The sequence below is a fragment of the Equus asinus genome, chromosome 5 (genome assembly GCF_041296235.1).
Source record: "Equus asinus isolate D_3611 breed Donkey chromosome 5, EquAss-T2T_v2, whole genome shotgun sequence".
Classification (NCBI taxonomy): domain Eukaryota; kingdom Metazoa; phylum Chordata; class Mammalia; order Perissodactyla; family Equidae; genus Equus; species Equus asinus.
In genome coordinates, this window is record NC_091794.1 from 21449524 (window position 1) to 21471189 (window position 21666).

At 42.5% G+C, this 21666-nt stretch overlaps 1 protein-coding gene across 1 annotated transcript in view; it reads right to left on the minus strand.

The window, feature by feature from the left end:
- Positions 1 to 7932: 7932 nt before the first annotated feature.
- The window catches only part of FSTL1 (follistatin like 1), a 53987-nt gene continuing 40253 nt past the window's right edge, over positions 7933 to 21666 (minus strand). Inside the window, exons 7-11 of the mRNA XM_014829566.3 lie at positions 18430 to 18548; positions 16968 to 17080; positions 16538 to 16648; positions 14326 to 14402; positions 7933 to 10602 (exon numbers count right to left, since the gene is read on the minus strand). Of these exons, the coding sequence (XP_014685052.2) occupies positions 10558 to 10602; positions 14326 to 14402; positions 16538 to 16648; positions 16968 to 17080; positions 18430 to 18548 (465 nt within the window). The 3' untranslated portion in view covers positions 7933 to 10557. The remainder of the gene's footprint in view (positions 10603 to 14325; positions 14403 to 16537; positions 16649 to 16967; positions 17081 to 18429; positions 18549 to 21666) is intronic.

The following is a 21666-nucleotide window of genomic DNA, read 5'->3' on the forward strand; positions in this document are numbered from 1 at the left end:
TGTCATCTCTGGGGAGACCAAGTTGGACTGGGGGTCACATTTCTGGGAACTTCACAGGCCTGGTCTGAACTGCTTTCAAATATCTACTTAAATGAAACCAAAGTGAGAGGACATGCAGAGTTATTAGAACTAAATGAAGAAACCTATGAATTACTGACACATGATTGGCAATGACATAATGGAGAACACTAAATAGGAATTAACACTTCAGATTGATGTGATGATCTTTCAAATAAAGGGAAACATTGTGACAAGGTAGAATGAGTATGAGAAGGACCTAGGTTTGAATCCTGACTCTCTTCCTTGTTAGTTGTATGGTCTTAAAAAGTTCCTCAAACTTTAGAAACTATGTTCCTAATCTGTAAAATATCTTTTGCACAGGGTCATTGTGAGAATTATGAGAATGTATAATAGGTGAGAATAATTGATAATAACTATACCTGACACTTACATAGCACTTTCTATGTGCTAGAGACTCTTCAAAAAATTATATACATTAACTCATTGGATTTTCAAAAAAATAAAAAATAAAAGGAATGAGGTAGGTACTGTTATTATGTCACTTAAAAGCAGAAACTGAGACACAGAGAGGTTAAATAACTTCCAGAGGTATAAAGGGCAGGGGCAGAGTCAGGATGTAAACCCAGGAAACCTGGTTGTTAAACATTAGATGACATTGCCTCTCGGTCAAGTATCAGTCACAATAAGAACGACGTTATGATTCAGGTCAATTAGAAAGAAGTTGAAGCATGAAACTAAGAATGACTGGCATTTATGAAAGATAAAGGATATGTGAGGATATATATTACTGGCTAGCAGCTTTAACTATGGAGTCTGGTGAAAGAATTTTGAAGCAAACATTTTGTTTTGAGTTGTCCCTGCTTCTTGGAAAATGACAAATTCTGCCAACTTGTACAGTTAAAACCAAGCTAGGAACTAGAAGGACAAAGTCCCTTTCTTTTGTGGGCAAAAATTTCATTTCAAACATGTTTCATCCTCTTGAAAATTTTATACAAGTTTCCTGGTTAAACATTTTATTCTTATTCATTAACAATCTTGTCTCTTATTTTCCTGGAAATACATTGTTTCTACAGGCCCTAACATGGTCAAATTTCTGTAAGTTTCTTATCTGAACACAGCAGGTCAGATAAAACCTGTGCATTCCAGCGATAATCATCAGGTGCATTTCCTGTTCCTTTCTCCTAAATTCATTTAACTGGTTTTCTAGCAAGTTGTGTACTCCATTCCATATGTGCATGGTGGTTCCTTCTCAGTTTATTTAAGAAAGTTTTTTTTTCCTTGTCAGTATTGACCTCTCAATATAATCCACAGTATGATTTTCCATCTGAATTATCTACACGCTATGCTCTTATATATAAATCCAACCTTAACAAACAAGAAAAATCCCAAATAAGCAATCTCAAACTACACCTAACTGAATTAGGCAAAGAAGAACAAACAAAGCCCAAAGTCAGCAGAAGGAGAGAAATAATAAAAATCAGAGCAGAAACAAATGCTACTGAAACAAAAAAAGGCAGTAGAAAGGATCAATGAAACAAAGAGCTGGTTCTTTAAGAAGATAAATAAAATTGGCAAACCCCTAGCCAGACTTACGAAGAAAAAAAGAGAGAAGGTTCAGATAAATAGAATTAGAAATGAAAGAGGAGAAATAACAATGGATACCACAGAATACAACAGATTATAAGAGAATACTGCGAAAAACATATGCCAACAAAATAGACAAGCTAGAGGAAATGGATAAATTCTTAGACTCTTACAACCTCCCAAAGCTGATTCAAGAAGAAACAGATAATCTGAACAGACTGATCACAAGTAAAGAGATTGAAACAGTAATCAAAAGCATCCCAAAGAATAAAAGCCCATCACCAGACGGCTTCCCTGGGGAAATCTACCAAATTCTCAGAGAGGATTTAATATCTATCCTTCTCAAGCTATTCCAAAAAATTAGGGACAATGGAACACTTCCTAACACATTCTACGAGGCCAACATCACTCTGATACCAGAGCCTGACAAGGACAACACAAAAAAGGAAAACTACAGGCCAATATCACTGATGAACATAGATGCAAAAATCCTCAACAAAATATTGGCAAGCCAAATTCAGCAATACATCAAAAAGATCATACATCATGATCAAGTGGGATTCACACTAGGGACACACAGATGGTTCAACATCTGCAAATCAATGTGATACACCACATCAACAAACTGAGGAATAAAAACCACATGATCACCTCAATAGATGCAGAGAAAGCATCTGACAAGATCCAACAGCCATTTATGATAAAAACTGAACAAAATGGGGATAGAAGGAAATTACCTCAACATAATAAAGGCCATATATGACAAACCCACAGCCAACATCATACTCAATGGGCAAAAACTGAACACCATCCCTCTGAGAACAGGAACAAGACAAGGATGCCCACTCTCACCACTCTTATTCAACATAGTACTGGAGGTTTTAGGCAGAGCAATTAGGCAAGAGAAAGGAAGAAAAGGAATCCAAATAGCAAGTGAAGAAGTGAAAGTCTCACTGTTTGCAGACGACATGATCTTATATATAGAAAACCCTAAAGAATCCATTGGAAAACTATTAGAAATAATCAACAACTATAGTAAAGTTACATGGTACCAAATCAACTTACAAAAATCAGTTGCATTTCTGTACTCTAATAACGAACTTACAGAAAGAGAACTCAAGAATACAATTCCATTTACAATCGCAACAAAAATAATAAAGTACCTAGGAGTAAATTTAACTAAGGAGGTGAAGGACTTATATAATGAAAACTTTAAGACATTACTGAAAGAAATAGATAATGACATAAAGAGATGGAAAGAGATTCCATGCACATGAATTGGAAGAATAAATATAGTTAAAATGTCCATACCACCCAAAGCAATCTACAGATTAAATGCAATCCCAATCAGAATCCCAATGACATTCTTCATGGAAATAGAACAAAGAATCCTAAAATTTATATGGGGCAACCAAAGACCCCGAATTGCTACAGCAATACTGAGAAAAAAGAACAAAGCTTGAGGCATCACAATCCCTGATTTCAAATGTACTACAAGCCATAGTGATCAAAATGATACCGACCCTGATGTCAGTTTCCCTACATTAAACCCAGCATATATGGAGTTAAAACAAAAACACTCATTCCCTGCTTACTCCCTGGCTTCCTGGCTCCAGAATCCGCTATCCTCCATGGAGACAGATACTGCCAAGGACAAGCACCTGGATTCACTATCTCCTTCCTGCAAAGAGACACAGGCTGGTGGGAAAGCTGCTGACCAGCAAGGTCATGGGCTCCCTCCTCTCTGCAAGTAGTCTCAAGGCCAAAGACAGGCTGGTGGGAAAGCTCTGACCAGCAAGACCATATGCTCCCCCTCCCCTACCTAAAACCCCAAATAAAAACACTTCCTTTTAGCTTTTCGGGGAGTTTGGGATTTCAGCGTTGGCTGCCCTTTCTCCTTGCTCAGCGCTGTGCAATAATAAAATTCCTACTTTCTTCCACTATACCCAGTGTCAGAGATTGGCTTGCTGTGCAATGGGTGAGCGAACTCACTTCAGGTTCAATATAAAAAACAGCATGGTACTGGTACAAAAACAGACACACAGATCAATGGACTGGAAGTGAAAGCCCAGAAATAAAACCACACATATACGGACAGCTAATCTTCAACAAAGGTGCCAAGAACATACACTGGAGAAAAGATAGTCTCTTCAATAAATGGTGTTGGAAAATTGGACAGTCACATGCAAAAGAATGAAAGTAGACCATTATCTCATGCCATACACAAAAATAATCTCAAAATGGATCAGAGACTTGAAGATAAGTCCTGAAACCATAAAACTCCTGGAAGATAATATAGATAGAACACTCTCTGACATCAAACTTAAAAGGATCTTTTTGAAGACCATGTCTTCTCAGACAAGGGAAACAAAAGAAAAAATAAACAAGTGGGAATTCATTAGACTAAAGAGCTTCTGCAAGGAAAAGAAATTAGGATCAAAACAAAAAGACAACCCACCAATTGGGACAAAATATTTGCAAATCATATATCCAACAAGGGGTTAATCTCCTTAATATATAAGGAAGTCACACAACTGAACAACAAAAAAACAAATAGCCTGATCAAAAAATGGGCAGAGGATATGAACAGACATTTTTCCAAAGAAGATATACAGATGGCCAATAAACACATGAAAAGATGTTCAACATCACTAATCATCAGGGAAATGCAAATCAAAACTACGCTAAGATACCATCTTACACCTGTTCAAATGGCTATAATCACTAAGACTAAAAATAACAAATGTTGCAGAGGGTGTGGAGAAAAGAGAACCCTCATATACTGCTGGTGGGAATGCAAACTGGTGCAGCCGCTGTGGGAAACAGTATGAAGACTCCTTAAAAAACTAAAAATAGAACTACCACATGACCCAGCTATCCCACTACTGAGTATCTATCCAAACAACTTGAAATCAACAATCCAAAGTAACATATGTACCCCTATGTTCATTGCAGCACTATTCACAATAGCCAAGACATGGAAACAATCCAAGTGCCCACTGACAGACGATTGGATAAAGAAGATGTGGTATATATATACAATGGAATACTACTCAGCCATAAAAAAAGACAAAATCATCCCATTTGCAACAACAATGGATGGACCTGGAGGGAATTATGCTTGGTGAAATAAGCCAGACCGAGAAAGACAAACACCAGATGATTTCACTCACATGTGGAATATAAACAAGCACATGGACAAAAAAACAGTTCAGTGGTTACCAGGGAAGGGGTTGGAGGGTGGGCACAGGGGGTGAAGGGAACACTTATGTAGTGACAGACAAGAAATAATGTACAATTGAAATTTCACAATGATGTAAACTATTATGAACTCAAATTAAAAGAAAAAGTAGCAAAAAAATAAGTTCTTTTTCCTTGTCAATTTTGACCTCTCAATATAATCCACAGTATGATTTTGCATCTGAATTGTCTACATGCTATGCTCTCATATATAAATCCAACCCATTGTACCATTTTTCTAACTGTGTACACTTTTTGTTAATGATGCCATGAAGAAGGAGAAATACACACATCCAGAGTTTCTCAAAAGGGTTCTCTTTCTTTATGATGAACTCTCTCAATTCAACGTTTTTCTTTCTTTCTAAACTTGACCATCTTTTCTACACAAAGGAAGCATACACTATCTCTATGCTGTCTATTCCTGGATCTCTATCTCCAGCCTAGATCTCTTCTCGAAACTTTCTATCCAACTGCTCACAAGAATTCTCCATTTAGATGTCTTAGAGCAACTCAGATTCAACCTGTGCAAAACCAAATTCATCATCTCTTCTTTCCTCCCTTCCCCAGCCAAGTAACTTCTCCTGCTCTCTTATCAATCTCAGGAAATAGCACCACTATCTACCAGATTGTCCAAGCTGGAACCTTGGAGTCATTCTTGACTGTTTTCTCTCCTCCTTAACTCCTATAGCCAGTCAATAGCCAACTCCAGTTCGTGTTACCTCCTTGACCTTCTGTTAATCCCCACTGCCATTATCTTAATTCAAATCACCATTATTTCTCACCTCATTCCTGAAACAGCCTCTAACTTATCTACTACTGCTAGGTCTTGCCACCTTCGTGACAAAGGGTTAATAACAATATATGAAGAACTATCACAAACCAAGAAGAAAAAGCCAACAATCAATAGGAATATGAGCAAAGAGAGTCAAAGAAAAGGACAAGAATCAATAATTCATGGAAAGATGCTCAATCTCACAAAAGGAATAATAAAGTAAATAATTCAAAAAGAACACGAGTTTCCATTTTTGGGGGCCTATCAGAGGCCCAAAAGTTTGAAGACACAGCCCTTGCAAAAATGTAGGGAAATAGACATGCTCCATTTATGTATTTTTGGTGTGAACGTAAATGGTGCAACCTCTTCGAACAATTGGCAATTAGAAGCAACTTTATAAATGTACATACCTTCTAAGAGGATGAATTTTTTCACTGTATTTTTTTTATATAATTTGGATTTTTTCTTACCATCTGCATATCTTACTTTTCCAATAAGAAATGTGTTAAATAATTTTAAAAAATGAACTCCTATTGACAGGAGGACCCTCTCATTCAGGCAGGTTACATTGTGAAATAGCCCTCAGCATCAGTAGTCCAGGGTTTACTCTCTCCATGTCCCACATCCATGCTAGATTTACTCTAGGGCTCTGAGGCATCTGCTTACATTCTATTTACTCATTCATACTCTTTTTTCCCCCTCTCTCACTCTCCTTGTTTCAGAAATAATTCAAGAGGACTAATAGGAACTTGACACAGGTGCTCCAAAACTAAAGCTAATCAAAGTAATTTGTACTAATTTGCACAATTCATAATATTACATTTTGATTATAGTAAACTTACCTTCTGAATTATGCTTCTTTCAGGCTATTTTAATTCCTTTTCACTTTCTGAACACATACATACTGTGATAGCAAGAAAATTGCTCCCAGAGCATGGTAGAAGGTTGGGAGGGGCCAGCCAGTATTTAAAAGTGGTTGTGGACAAGGTACCCTTCAAATTGGGTTTCAGATTCCCTTCTGAGAAAGAAAATTTGACAAATCAATTTGTGATTAATGAGATCAGTAATCTGTAGCAATAACATAACCAGAGATAGCCTTTTAACATTTGATTCGCATTTGAATAATACCCCAAATCCAATCAAGGTGACCTGGCTCTAATTTTAGAGAAGTGAGACTTCTACACTTATGACTAAAATTAAGAAAACTTAAACCTCATCAATTATAATCCTCTCTTTTGAAAGACAGAATTATTGGGGGTGGGAAGTGCATGATACCTATAAGAATCACTTGCGGGGGCCGTGGCCGAGTGGTTAAGTTCACGTGCTCTGCTGCGGCGACCCAGGGTTTGGATCCTGGGTGTGGACATGGCACTGCTCATCAGGCCACGTTGAGGCAGCGTCCCACATCCCACAACTAGAAGGACCTGCAACTAAGATATACAACTGTGTACGGGGCGGTTTGGGGAGATAAAGCAGAAAAAAAAAAAAAAAAAAAAAGAATCACTTGGACAGGGAGGTAGAAAGCAAATACCAGTCATGTCTCCAAGATGGAGTGGAACAGAGGGTGTTGACCAGTCAACATTCAGTCCACTTGGAATGTTTATCCCTATGGGATACGTGTGTATCAGGTAAAAGCCATTAAAGTTATCCAACCAGACCTTGGCATGCTCCCTGTGCCACTTTCCCCGGTTTATTTGGCTTCTTATACAGGTTTACGTGCAGCCAGCCACACCCGATGCTGCTCCAGTCTCTAAGATCCACGGGGCTTCAGGAGTGTTTTCGTTTAACCTCTTCCCAGTACAGGAATGCTCCTTGATTTCTCATTCCTAGACCCACTATCCATGATTCTTTTATTTATTTATTTTTTTAAAAAATGTTTGTTTTGGTGAGGAAGATTGGCCCTGAGCTAACATCTGTTGCCAGTCTTCCCCTTTTTGCTCAAGGAAGATCGTCACTGAGCTAACATCTGTGCCAATTTTCCTCTATTTTATTTGGGATGCCGCCACAGCGTGGCTTGACAAGAGGTGCCAGGTGTCTGCACCTGGGATCCCAACTGGCGAACCCTGGGGCGCCTAAGTGGAGTGCGTGAACTTAACCACTATGCCACTGGATTGGCCCCCATGATTCTTTTAAATAAACTTCTTCTGTCCCTGAGTAAACTTTCCCTCCCAGCTGCAGTCCCGAGATTGTATTAAGAGAAACTCTTCAGGCCTCTTTGAAGGCTCCTGAAACCCAAAGCCACTTTTACAAGGTAAATGGTTAATGTTCTCACAACTTTATTTGGCCTTAACTGGGGGGAAGGAAACTAACACAACTATTATTTTAATTTCTTTATTTATCAATAGTATCCAAAAAAAAAAAAGGAAAATCAGGAGTTACAAAAACAAGTTAAATGCAATATGGAAGCCTACTAAATACAAATACATTTCACAAACAGAGGCAACAGAAACCTGCTCAAATTGCTTTTCGAAATAGTCTAAAACATAAGTGTAAAGGAAAGACATTCAGACTGGTCCACATGGGTTTATTAGCAGGTGGAGGAGCCCTGCTTTCCAAAAACAGTGATGGAGTCCAGAGTCATGGCATGTGAGAAGGTTTCCATGGACACTGAATCTCAACAGATGCTGTAATATGTTTACAAAACCATATACACACAGAGAAAGCCCAAGGAAGCTTGCAGTCTAAGCCCTGTGCTTTTAGAGCTGGAGGAACTGAACCTGATTTAATCTTATTTATTTGCTCCATGCAAAGCTCTATGCAAGACTCCCCAAACTAGGCTAGTTAGCAGCTTTCTGTGAATGGTCATCAGATCACGTGATTCTATGGTGCAGACAGCAGCTTCCCTATTGACAGGAGGAATGCAGATTTGCTCTCAAGAATCCAATGTTGCAGGGTAAGGATGGCAATCACTGTCCTCAATGTAACTGGTGAGGAGACACTCTGGCTTCTTGCTTTAAACAGGCTGGTACTTCTGCCCTCTTTTCCTTACTGTCCAAGGACTGGCAAAACCTGATCAAAGCATGCTATTGGGGGTTGTCCGAAACACTTGGACAGGGAGGTGCATTTCGGGCTGCACAAGTGGGTTCGAAGAGAGCTTTGAAGTGGGATGATATATAAAAGCTCAGAATTCTAAACAAAGTGGCATGTCCTCCTTTCCAAGGAGAACAAGGAAACTTGCTTAGAAGGAATTCCATTTTCAGCACAACCTTCTCAGAGTGCCTGTGCAGCACAACCCACACATAATTTCCCTCTGGTGGTCTGTAATCTGCTTTCTGAAAATGAGATCTTACATCAAGTTTCTAACCTTTGTTATTCCAAATGCATCTTAAACATGGTATTGAGTGGGGTTAATAATCACAAAAGACACAGGAACAACTGACTTCTTCCCAATCACAGTTGTAAGATTCAATTTCCATTATTCCCCCTCTTGAGATGTGAAACTTTCTTTTGTCCTCATTTCTAAAGGGAAAGGCATTTGTTTCCAAGGTTAAATATGAAATGCAAACGTGAAGACAAGGTGGAGTGGTTCTCTTTCCCACTCTCTTCCTGGGCAGGCTTCACCTGAGAGGGCTCTACATCAGAGCACAGGCTGTGGGGCCATTCAGCCTGAGGTCAGATTTGGTCGTCTCGTTTTTGACTGTCTGACTCTTCTTGTTCTAACAACAAGGTTTCATTTATCCTAAGGACAGGGAAAATCACAGGAGCCTATCTTCTTGGACTGATCATCAGAATCGCAGAATTGATTATCTATCAAATTGAAAGGTTAATGCATTCCTACCTGCTCACTGAGGAAACTGAGGCCCAGAAATAGGAGAGACAGGGCCAAAGTCACTCTCTTAGTGGTGGATCAATGAGCATCTTGATAGGCTTGGATATCTAAGCCTTGCTTAGCTGTACTTGTCTCCATCCTTTGGAATACTGATTTGCATGAACTTATCAGGATAAATGAAAACAAATTAGCTTTCTGGATCTTGAAAGCTTTGTGTGGAGATGCTCGTTCTTCCCTTGGCTTCTGTCTGAGGCACTGGCTGCTCCTTTGGCAGACTGCTGACCCACTGGAAGCCGGGGGCAAACTCTGGGCTGCATCTAGTATGTGACAGGGTTGAGGGAGTCTGGAAGAACTCCAAACTCGCCCACCTCTGAAATGGTAGGACTACTGAAAAATAATTACAAAAGCTTAATTTCTAGTCAAGAAAATAAAATATTAAAAAACAACAACAATAATACAATGATAATAATTGAAGAATGAAGTCAACTTGCCAAAAAAAGTTTTACAGAAAAATAGCACCTTTGGTAAAAAGTATTTTAAAAATTTGGTTAGGTATCTAAGGGGCTCAAAGTAGACAAGTATCTGCATCATTTGGGTGCACTCTCCCAGAAACTCCGTCAGGTCTGAGGGACACTGGGTAACTAGCAGGATGGCTGTGTAACTAGAGGCAGTGGTTGGGGCCATGAGGAGAAGCACAGATGCTGGAGGTCTGTTATGCTGATGGCAACAGGAAGAGCTGGAAACAGAATGCGTTCTTCTCCAATGAGCTTCCCAAACCCCTCCTCTCTAGGACAGCGCGCTAGGCTCTCTCTGGCATTGCTTGCACTCCCTGCAGCATGGTTATAGCTGTGGGAGACTCAGAAGTGGTTTAGATCTGGGTCCGCTCCTTTGCCAACCCTGATGCAGTTTCCTTACTTGCCTCCAGCCCCTGAGCACCATTTGCACAGTTTCTCTCAAAGCACTCCTAGAAATGAAGGCTATGGCCCTTCCCCTCCTAGCCAGCCACCCTCATTGCCTTTATTGCAAAACAAATAGACAAAATAAAACTCGTTGCTATACAAGCAAATACTGGTGATTTGGCGGTTGTAGCAGACACTTGCGTATACTGGACTCAGCGCTGAAGTGGAAGAGGAGGTGCCGGGTTCTGGACACCGTTCCAGATGCCGTCTCGTCAGATCTCTTTGGTGCTCACTCTCTTGGTCTTTTCAGCTGTTTCCTTTGAGAAGCAAGAGAAATAAGCATTATGAAATATAAAAAAAAATGGTTGGCATTTATCTAGTCTTTATATAGCATTGACATATACGTGCTTATGCTGAATTTTAGTTCTGTTTACTTGTCTGTCTCTCCACGGATGACAAACAACTTGAGGGCAAGGATCACGTCTTTTTCATGACATAGTCATGTAGGGGCTGTCACTGAATTAAGAGCTGACCCCATTTGAACTCCTATGAAATAATCAGGCCAGACATTATTATCCCTATTTTAAAGATGAAGAAAAGGATACTAAATGGAAGTGCTACAAGATGTTCTGAATCCAAGTCCAGACAAGCATTAAGACCAACAGGCTCTGGAGGCAGACTGCCTGATCTTAAATCATGGCAGTGCTACTTTCTGGGGAACTTTGGGCATATTCTGAAATCTTCAGTGCCTCCACGTCTTCAATTACACAATGAGGGTAATAAAGTACCACCTCTTGCAACAGTAGCAGATCTCCAAAGAAGACATTCTCACTTATGCCGATAAGCACATGAGAAGATGTCAACAGCATTATCATTAGGGAAACACAAATCCAAAGTGCAATGAGATGCCACTTCACACCAACTAGGATGGTAAAATAATGGACAATGACAAATGTTGGTGAGTTTGTGGAACACTGCTGGTGAGGATATAAAATGGTACAGCCACTTTGGAAAATAGTCTGGCAGTTCCTCAAAAGATTAAACACACTTACCATGTGATCCAGCACTTCCACTCCTAGGTATATACCCAAGAGAAGTGAAAACATATGTCCACACAAAAAACTTGTACAAGAATGTTCACAGCAGCATTATTCATCATAGCCAAAAAGTGGAAGCAACCTAAACATCCATCAACTGATGAATGGATACAAAAACGTAGTCTATCCACACCATGGAACGCTATTTAGCCCTAAGAAGGAATGCAGTACTGATTCATGCCACAAGGATAAACCTTGAAAACATTATGCCAAAGAAGTCAGACAGAAAACGCCATATATTCTATGATTCCATTTATGTGTGTCCAGCATAGGGAAATCCATAGAATTAGAAAGTAAATTAGTGGTTGTCAGAGGCTGAGGGCAAAAAGAATGTAGAGTAACTTCTAATGGGTATGGGGTTTCTTTTGGGGATGATGAAAATGATCTGGAATTAGTGGTGATGGTTGACAACCTTGTGAATATACTAAAAACCACTGGATTGTACACTTTAAAAGGGTGAGTTTTATGGTATGTGAATTACATCTCAATAAAAAAATTAAATAGGAAATAAAAAACAACAACAGCACCTGGCATCTAACAGATACTGTTGGTGCCTCATCCACGGCCCCTTGTCTTTAACGTTTCAGTGCACTGGCATGGCTTCTAACTGCCAGCACCTGCATCTCTTAGCCTGAGGCTTTCTCTGGCTGCTGGAGCCTGCTCTGCCCACACATGTTGGCAGGCCAGAAAAGCCAGGGAATTCATGTTTTCTGGTGGCAGCTCTCAGCCAATGGGCGACAGGAGTTCGTGTAGGAATAGCACAGCTCCCTTCCCCCTCGGGCATGGTAACTCTGTTCCCAGAGTTTCATAACAGGACTAAGCTCCACTTTTCTACAGTGGTAACTTGTCTGGTTATACACTCTTTACTGCTTCCTTCTCTTCCTGGGCTCACTTCCCAACTCCCCTTCTGGTGTTTCCTGGGATCGCCTCCCTAATAAACTATTTGTACTTGAGTCCTTGCCCTAGCATCTGCTTCTAAGGGAACTCACACAAAACAGAGATGCTTAAAAATGTTAGCTATTATAGTTCACTCCCCACTTTCTACTCTGATCATTTCTCCACCCTAGATGAAAGGAATTCCTATTAAGTTCTTTTTTCTTTAATGGGGCTATACTCATCTGGAGACTCAAGGCTGGTGAAATACAAAAAACCAAAAGGCTAGGAGCTTCTGCTTTTGTTTAGAAGACTGACATAATGTTTCTACACTATCAGTGACAATGATGAAAAAATGCATATAAAAAACCATCAATAAATATGAGCAATTATTAATAGTTAATTCTTTATTTTCAAGTCAAATATTTCATCTCAATAGTTTAGCAGTTCTTGTGACCATTATATTCCTTAAAAACATATGTCAGAAAACCAATGGCTTGTATTGCGTAGGGGAGCAGAATTTGTTACCCCAAAATGTGTCTCTTTGGCTTATTTTTAAGAACAAGACTCAGGAAGAAACTTTTACCTTCTCCCTAACTGCCTAACAGAATTTAAGATAGAAGGCCTATTCCAGAAAGGAGCTAATACCATAGATAACTATAGCATGATATGAACTAGGTATGGTAGACAGGGAGGAACCTAGCAAGCCCATTTGATCAAAGTCCTCTCCATGTCTCATTGTCTTTGCAAGGCAATTTGTTTGGCAAACATTCGTTTTACCAAACACTGCTTTTCTATCTCCATGTGAATTGCCTTCCTCCCCTATGAAGTCCCAAACCACTATCCCCAACATCCTCCTTTGTCTTTAGATGAAGATGGTATTTCAGGGGGTGGCTTCAGCCATTTTGGTGAGTTACTCAGTTTTCCTGGGTTTCTTCCATGTATTCATGTTATTAAACTTGTTTGATTTTCTCCTGTTATTCTGTCTCATGTCAATTTAATTCTTAGACCAGCCAGAAGGATGTAAAAGGGCAGAAGAAGATTTCATCCTTTGCCACAATTACCAGATCCAGTCTACAGACAGGTGATCTAAGGTGCAACACTGTTTGTTAAGACTACCTGGCAAACTAGTGGAAAGACAGGCCCAGGGGTCCAGCATATCCATGTTTTCTCTCCAGGCCCTGAGCAGATATGTCAGTAGATCACTATTCTGCTAAGCAGCTTTTCCCCAAGAAGGCCTTCAACTTAATGACATAGAACCTGAACAGAATTCTTTTTTTTTCCTGCTTTTTCTCCCCAAATCCCCCTAGTACATAGTTGTATATTCTAGTTGTGGGTCCTTCTAGTTGTGGCATGTGGGATGCCACCTCAACATGGCCTAATGAGCGGTGCCATGTCCATGCCCAGGATCCGAACCAGCGAAACCACCCTGGGCCGCGGAAGCGGAGCACGTGAACTTAACCACTCGGCCACAGGGCCGGCCCTCTGAACAGAATTCTTATTTGTTATCTTCTCAAGTCTCCAGGAAGCAGAACCTCTAAGTTCGCTGTGTTTGTCAATCCCAGGCTGTGTTCTAGCCAGCTTGGCATTTAACTTAAATCCTTTCTGTTGTGATCCAAATCCACTAATTTCATGCTCACTGAGAGCCAACTATATACCAGGCCCTGTGCTAAATGCACAGGTACAATGGTGAGCAAGCCATAGAGCCTGTCCTCAAGGAGCTCACAGTCTTTAAGTCTGGACACTGACAAGAAATAGTAACACTTCTTTAGACCATGCTCATTTGCAAACCACTTCCATCCTATTTGCAAATCACCACCTGGCAGATTCTTACTTACAAAGCAATTTACCAAGTTGTAATCTACATCTGCTGGAACCTGCTGGCCCTGCAAGGACTCCATCAGGGAACTGTCTATAGCACAGTTTGATACTATAGGTGTATCATTCAGGACCTTCTGTATTGAACAGAGTGCGTCTCCTTCGTCTCCTGGGGCATTAGGCAGTATCTGAGTGGTGGAAGGGCCTGATGGTGACAGCAATACCTGAACCAGCATGGAGGCTGTAACTCACCTGGTGCTTCTGGAACTCCTGGACATATCTGGTCATCTCCTCCTCTGTCTGGGTCTGGGTCCCCTTCTGATTCTTTCCTGCAAGAAGAACCAAGACTTAGAGCAGTGGTGGCTAAAAGAAGCCAGTTAGGGATCCCACCAATATCTACTTTTTAGGCTCTCAATTTCATCTCCCATTTAACTCATGGAAGGAGAAGTGAATTACCCACATTTCTCTGAATATGAAGTGTCCTAGAGCCACTGACACCTCCAAAGTAACATAGTGTAAACACAGCAATCTACCTCCACTCTTCTCTGGCCTCTGTTCCTAGTGGCCCCTTCCACTGCTCCAGCATATCCCTGCCAGGAGCTGGCCCTGCAGAAAAAGCTATGGAGACAATCTGGATCCTGACTCCAGAAGTTCCTCTGCGGCAGTGACCCTCAACCATTCACATGCCCTCAATGTGTCCTGGAGAACGTTTGAAAATACAATTGCTTAGATTCCACCTTCAGAGATTCTGATTTAATTGTTGTGAGGTGGAACCTGGGCACTAGGATTTTGTAAGTGCTCTCTGGGTGGTTTCAAGTGCAGCTAGGGTTGATAACCACTGCAGCAATGTTTCCCAAACTTGCACAGTGATAAAAAAAAAAAAAATCCTACTATACATCTTAAAAACATAGGTTCCCAAGCTGCTCTTTTGTGGATTCTGATTCAGTAGATTTGGGATGGAATCTGCATGTTTATTGAGCATAGAAAATTTGTTGTTAGGGGGCTGGCCCGGTGGCGCAGCTGTTAAGTTCGCACGTTCCACTTCTCGGTGGCCCGGGGTTCACCGGTTCGGATCCCAGGTGCGGACATGGCACCACTTGGCATGCCATGCTGTGGTAGGCGTCCCACGTATAAAGTAGAGGAAGATGGGCATGGATGTTAGCTCAGGGCCAGGCTTCCTCAGCAAAAAGAGGAGGATTGGCAGTAGTTAACTCAGCGCTAATCTTCCTCAAAAAAAAAAAAAAAAAAAAAGAGAGAAAGAAAATTTGTTTTTAGGAAACCCTGCTCAGCCCACCTTCCGGCTTCAGCATCAGTCTGCCCCTCACAGCAGTTTTCCTCAGCTCTGGCTCCACTTGGCTTCACATCTCGATGGCCCTTCTTTGCCCCATTGGGATTTGTGATCTAAGACCAGACTAACTTTCAGGTACTGACCTGAAAATGCCTTGGAATGCCACCTCTACAATGTCCTCTCATATCCATGGGCCACACCAAGATGCGCTCAGGCCCCTGTGGCACCACCATCTAGAATGCTCTTTATACCCATGTAGGGCTCTGAACCTGGGCCATCCCAGGAGGGTGGATGAGCTGTCCAGTGGGGCTGTGGAAATGGGCATTGTGCCACGGGGGTGATCATTTGGATTCTGTCTGATGCATGTGATGGGGCTCATTATCCAGATGACCATACTTATTCTGTAAACCAGCTGTTCACCAACTGCCTGTGTCTTAGAAATGGACGGCTACCTTTACTTGCCAGACCAGGAGCAGTTAGGTGTGGAGAGCTACTGCAGGGAGTTTTGGGAAGATGAGTATAGGACGCTTCCTGGTTGAGGCAGGCTGGGCAGTGTAGAGATGCTGGACTCTAGTGGTTCCAACATACTCTTTGGTTTCTGCACTGGCCCCCCTTTCTGGCATCTCTGTCTCCCCAAGCCTACCTGCTCATGTCTCAACTATCTCTTTTTTTTAGGATTATCCAAATCTGTTAATTCAAAGAGGGTCTATGAATATTTTTCCTTTTTCTGCTGAGTATAGATGGCAAGGAGGAGTTGTTTTGTCTTCCAAACACCTCAGTTTTTTACACAGAGGACTTCCTAAGCTGTTGTAAGGGTTAAGTGAGTTACTATGAAAAGTTCTTAGAAGAGTGCCTGGCACATAGTTCTCACTAAACAAGTGTTTGCTTTCATTATTATTGTTACTATTTCAATCTCATATCAACATTTGATCTTGTCTTGGGTCTTGAACCTCTCTTGTTCCAAGCCTCTGGAGTGATTTTCGAAATTAATGCATTGAGCATAAGTGTTTTGCCCTCAATGCTGCCCCCTGGGAGCTCCGAGATTACAGGTCTGAGTCTGTCACTTGCTCCCAGCCCTGCACTCTTCTCCATCATCCCTACCCTGACTTCTCTCATGGTGATTTCATGACGGAAGCTCTCTCCCTGTTCTTTCTTTCTGCCTGAGGCTCAGCTCACCGTCACAGGTCATGGCTGTGCAGACCCAGTTTCCGCAGGCACACACACAGCGGTTACAGTCCACCTCGGTCTCAGCTCCATCCGCATATGTTTCATCCTCCAGAGCACACTCTGTTGGGACCAGAAAAAAGGGGCAACAGTTTAGGGTGATGGTGGAACAGGACATCTTGGCTATAGTCTATGCACATTACCCTTTTCCTAGACAAGACCTGCCTGTCCCCCAGAGGCAATATATCTGGGCAAATGCCACCATCAACCCAAGGACTTTTGGACCTGAACCTCAACATGGAGATGAAAGGCTGGGGCCCAGTGTAGAATTGTGGAAGGGAATTTTCTTAGAAATCTCTGGAGAGTTTCACCAATCCTCTCTATCTCGGTCCCTCAAAATGCCCCCACTCCCTACAATTCCCTCTTTCTTAGGTTAACATACTCTTCTCTGGAGGGTTAAAGGACGGATTGAGACACTTGAGGAACTCTTGGAAGCTGAGTTTCCAGTCAGCATTTTCATCAGACAGTTCAATGAGAGCATCAACACAGAGTCCTCTGAAACAAAACACAGGAGAAACATGTCAGTAAGACCTCAGCTTCACTCCTGAGGAAAGGAAAGAAGCATCAGGATCACATACACCTGGGGCCTCAGAGGAGGCCAAGAAGGTGACTATTAATGGAGAAAGTTTCTACACTGACTTCCCACAACCATTATCCATCCTGACTCCTATTAAGCATCCAGCCCTTGGCTTCTTATACTGGATGTCAGATCACTCAGGCTGTTCAAATGTTCCTCCCAAGATGACTAAAGTTTCCTAGATGGTTTTGTCCATGTTGATTGACAAATGTTTCACTACTGGCACACCTTCTACTAGCCATTGCTTTTCCCCATGGTATAAGCATCAAGTTAACCAGCATAGAAAATTAAAACAGAAGAGATAGGAACAGATGATATGAAAGGAATGTGTGATCTGAAAGAACACGGAGTTGAAGCAAGCATCACCACTATCACCATTCTAGAAAGAGATCTTTCAGAAAAATTTTCTAGAACGCCAGCTCCCTCACTCTCCCCTTGGCCTGGATTCGGGCCCTGGCTCAATCACTCCCTATTCAAATAGCCTTGAGCTGGTTATTCAACTGCTCTAAAGCTGTTTTCTCAACTGTAAAATGAGGACAAGGAGCCCTCCTTCACTGGGATGTTATGAGGATCAAACAGTGAACTTATAAAATACTATGTAATTTCAGGTTATCAAAATATGAAGGATTTGCAGATATTATACTTTAAGGTAATAGACTATTATTAAGAAAGAATCCTTCTAGAATCTGGGCTTCATGCTTTGTACTTTTGAATGAAAGAAGTGTCATTCCTGTTTTTAATTCTTACTGATGTACTGCAACCACACCAGAAGTTTCTTAGCGGTTAATTTTTATTAATATTTACTCTGGAATAATACAGAAAAGGAGAGAGACGTGCTCACATTTGTAACATTAGGGTTCTCTACGTGAAATAGCACTGATTATCTTTAAAATCAGAACTAAAGCTATTTTAGACCCACAGCTAAATAATAAAGTCATTCCTTCAGAAAATTAACCATTAAAACATCACCCACAACACTCAGAAACAACTTTGCTCTGATGCAACCTTGATAATTTATTTTAAAATTACCTTCTTCTATTCCTTGCAAGTTGTGGCCAAAAACAATAACTGCCTGATCAGATATCAGTGGTGCTTAATATATAATTAGTGAATAATGTTCACAGAATGGACCAGGACAGAATTCCTATTTTAATTTTTACTTCACATTGACACTGGTGGCTCCTCTGCAGGTAGGAGGGGGCTCACATCCCGTCTCCTATCCAGCCTTCCCCTGGTGGACCCCTCCCTGACCCCTCCCTCCATTCACCTAAGCAGCTTGTTGTTCTCCTGGTCTGCATAGGTGGTGATGTTGATGGCAGTTTCATTCTGCTCCACAAATTTCAGGAATTCGCTGGAGTCCAAGTGAGAGTCACCATTATCAAAGTTCTAGAAAGCAAATGAAGAAATCTTTCATGAAAGTTTTGTAGAACTCGGGTTCCATCATTCCCCCATTTGGCTTGGCCCTTCTCTGGTTCATCTTCTTCTTGACATGTTCCAAACCTGCCCTGGACTGGCCTCAGAGAGTTACAGCAACCAGGCTCGAAGCCCTGGGGCACCCAGAGGAGCACCTGCACTCCAAGATGAGAGAGTGAAAGTGCCTGGATGGAGGCCATGGAGGGCCTTTGAAACCCAGACCCTGCTTGGGGGGGCAGCCTGAACACAGGCCCACGTGGCCCAAGCAGCCTGGGGTGCTTGAGAAGCCTGGGGTGCTCGAGAGCACTCTGGAGCTCCATCCCTGACATGCCCTGCAGACATTCTTGACGTTACCTCTGGGTCCAGGTCAGCCACCACACCACGTTCTCAAACCCTAAAGAACACGTAACAACAAAGTTGTGCATCAGAATCTCAGCAGCAGAGCCCACGATGCGTATTTCTAACAAGCTGCTTGGGAAGGATGAGGCGACCCTCAGAGCTCACTATGGGAGCCACAGGGCCATTTCTTGCTGCTTGATTTCCAGCCTCCCTGACCTGCCCTAAGTGCTTAACTTTCACAGGTACCTCTAAACGACCACAGTGGGGAGAAGTCAAAGACAAAGGCCCCACATTGCTAACCTGCAGGCAGAGGTGGTACAAAGCCCCCCACCCCTCTGCCCTGTGCTGTGGGCCCTACTGTAGATGTGTGCACAGGTGCTTGATTATCTGGCGTAGGCTGTCCTCACAACCCAGCTGATATCCTGAGCATGAGCAAGAGTATAGCGAGCTCAGGAATTGACCCCCCTTTGGCAGGATGCTAAACAGAGACCTAAGCTATCTGGGACCATTCAAGATGCCCAGGCCCTAGCTACAGGAGGGAGGTATCAATTTTAATGCTCAGATCAAATTCCAAGTTGGACATTGCTGTTCTCCTAAATAGTTCCAATGGAAAAAAAATTTTCTCAAAATTCTTCCCCTATGCTGCCTCTTACCACTGCCCTGGGAAATAATCAGCAGCCCAATGTTACTTTCAAGGTGGCTTCCCAGATGGTGTAAGGGGTTCTGGAATAAAAGTCTGTACAGGTTTCCAAGGAGCAGGGAAAGATACAGCCATTGACTCTCCTTCCATGACTGTCATGTGTCACATGTATTCCACTCTAAGGTTGTAAATCTTTCATTGGCATGCATAATAACAGGTATGTATAAAACAACTATGCAGGCCCTTGCTCAGTACCTACTTATCATTCTTGTCCTAATCCCTAGGAACAGGTCTCAGATGCTCCCTAGTCACTCAACATTCACCCTAAGGAAACTTCCCTAAGTGTTCACCTTGTGAGGTCTTGATTAGTTAATGGAAAGAAATGAAATATGGCTGGCCAGGTGCCACTCTTAGTAGCACAGGTCTTTCTTGAGTCCAAATGTTTTAAGTGCTGGACAGACCAGAGCAACCCTCATGGACCCCAATACCATCAAGGCTTGATGACAGCGAGTGCAAGGAGGGGAACAGTCCAGCATGGGCTGCAGACCCAGAGGGCACCAGTGGGTACCTGGGACCCAAGCAGCTCTCAAAAGGCAGTACTGAGGGCTCACACTTCACGTTCAGTGGGACCAGAATCCAGGCCTGAAGCTGAGAGGAGGTGCCAGCCTGCCTGTACTCTCCTTTCATGAGGGCCCAGCTGGGCCTCCCCAGGCCAGATCTGTAGGTGGAATCCACAGGAAAACAGAGGTCTGGTCCCTGTCCCAGAAACAGCCTGGAATGCTGACGGGGCCTGCCTGGGAGGTCATGATCTTAGACCATGAACCAACCCAATTCACTGGGCCTCTGTTCAGCCACCCAGTTACAAAGGCAGTCCTCTGCATGCCTGCATCTCCCAGCTGTATACTTGAGAACCCTTTTCTTCTATGTAACCATAGAGTTACGGAAAGGCAGGAAGATTATGTTATAAAACCCATATTTGGGGCTTACTGCAAGTTTGGAGACTGTTCAGAGGAGATGGGCAAGGCCAGGCGCTCACACACACAGCAGCTGGGGCGACGAGGGACATGATACCAGGGTGAGGAAGGTCAGAAGGCTGTGCTGCATTTCAGCCCTGGCCACCAGGAGTCTGCCACCTGGCCTTCAGGGTGCATGTGTGACATGGCCATAAAGGCTCTTTCTTCCTGGGTCTCCCCTCTTCATTCTGTTATGCTTTCACCTAAGAAATCGTGGCTAATCACCAAGTGAGGTGAGAGTCTGATTTTAGTCTTATTCAAATTCTGATTAGATTTGCTTTTCAACTAATTTTGAAATAAGGAATGTCAGCTGGACTGGAAGGCAGTTCACTGGTTCAGAAAGTGTCTGAGATATCAGCTCTCTCACCCACGGGCAGCTGTTTGCCTGGTGGGAATGAGTCTCCCTTTGAAGATGGCACCACATGGGACTCTGACTTTCATCAAAAGGAGATAGTGAAAACCCTTATTTTCTCAGAAAACACTGCCAGAGTGTTTGGGAAGAGCGAGCGTTGTGTTTGTCAGTCATGACTGAGCTGTCTGGGTTGAGAGTGAGAACGCCCCAGAGAAAAGCTACCTTCTCAAGCGGCCTGGTGGTTTTCAGACAGGAGCCTGCAGAGTTAAGTTACTGCCAGAGAAAGTAGAGATGTGTTGAGAGTGGTGTGGGGCCCAGCTACTTGGGAATCAAATTAATAAGAGCTGTCAGTGATGCCTGAGGCAGGGTGCCAGCCATGAAGGGGCCACTACAAATGGTTACAAGGTCCCAAGAGGCCCCTTGGAAAGAGTGTTCTGGGCCCCAGGGCTCTTGTGCCGTAACGCCCATTGCAAAGTCACTGCTCACAACAGACCTGGCAGGTGCTGCTTACTCAGCTTTTGAAAAATCGTTTTCTTTAAGTTACTTTCTGCTCCTGTCTGACTCTCCTAGCTCAGTAACACGATGTGTTTTTCTCTAGATAAGGAATCACCTCCTGCTCCAAGGGCTCTGTAATATGGGAGTGGCTGAGATAGGGGACAGAGTGAGAAGAGCTGAGCTTTCTCTTCCAGGTTCCATCTCAAACAATTGGCATCCAGAGAGATTTACTTTCTGTCACAGAAGAGAGGA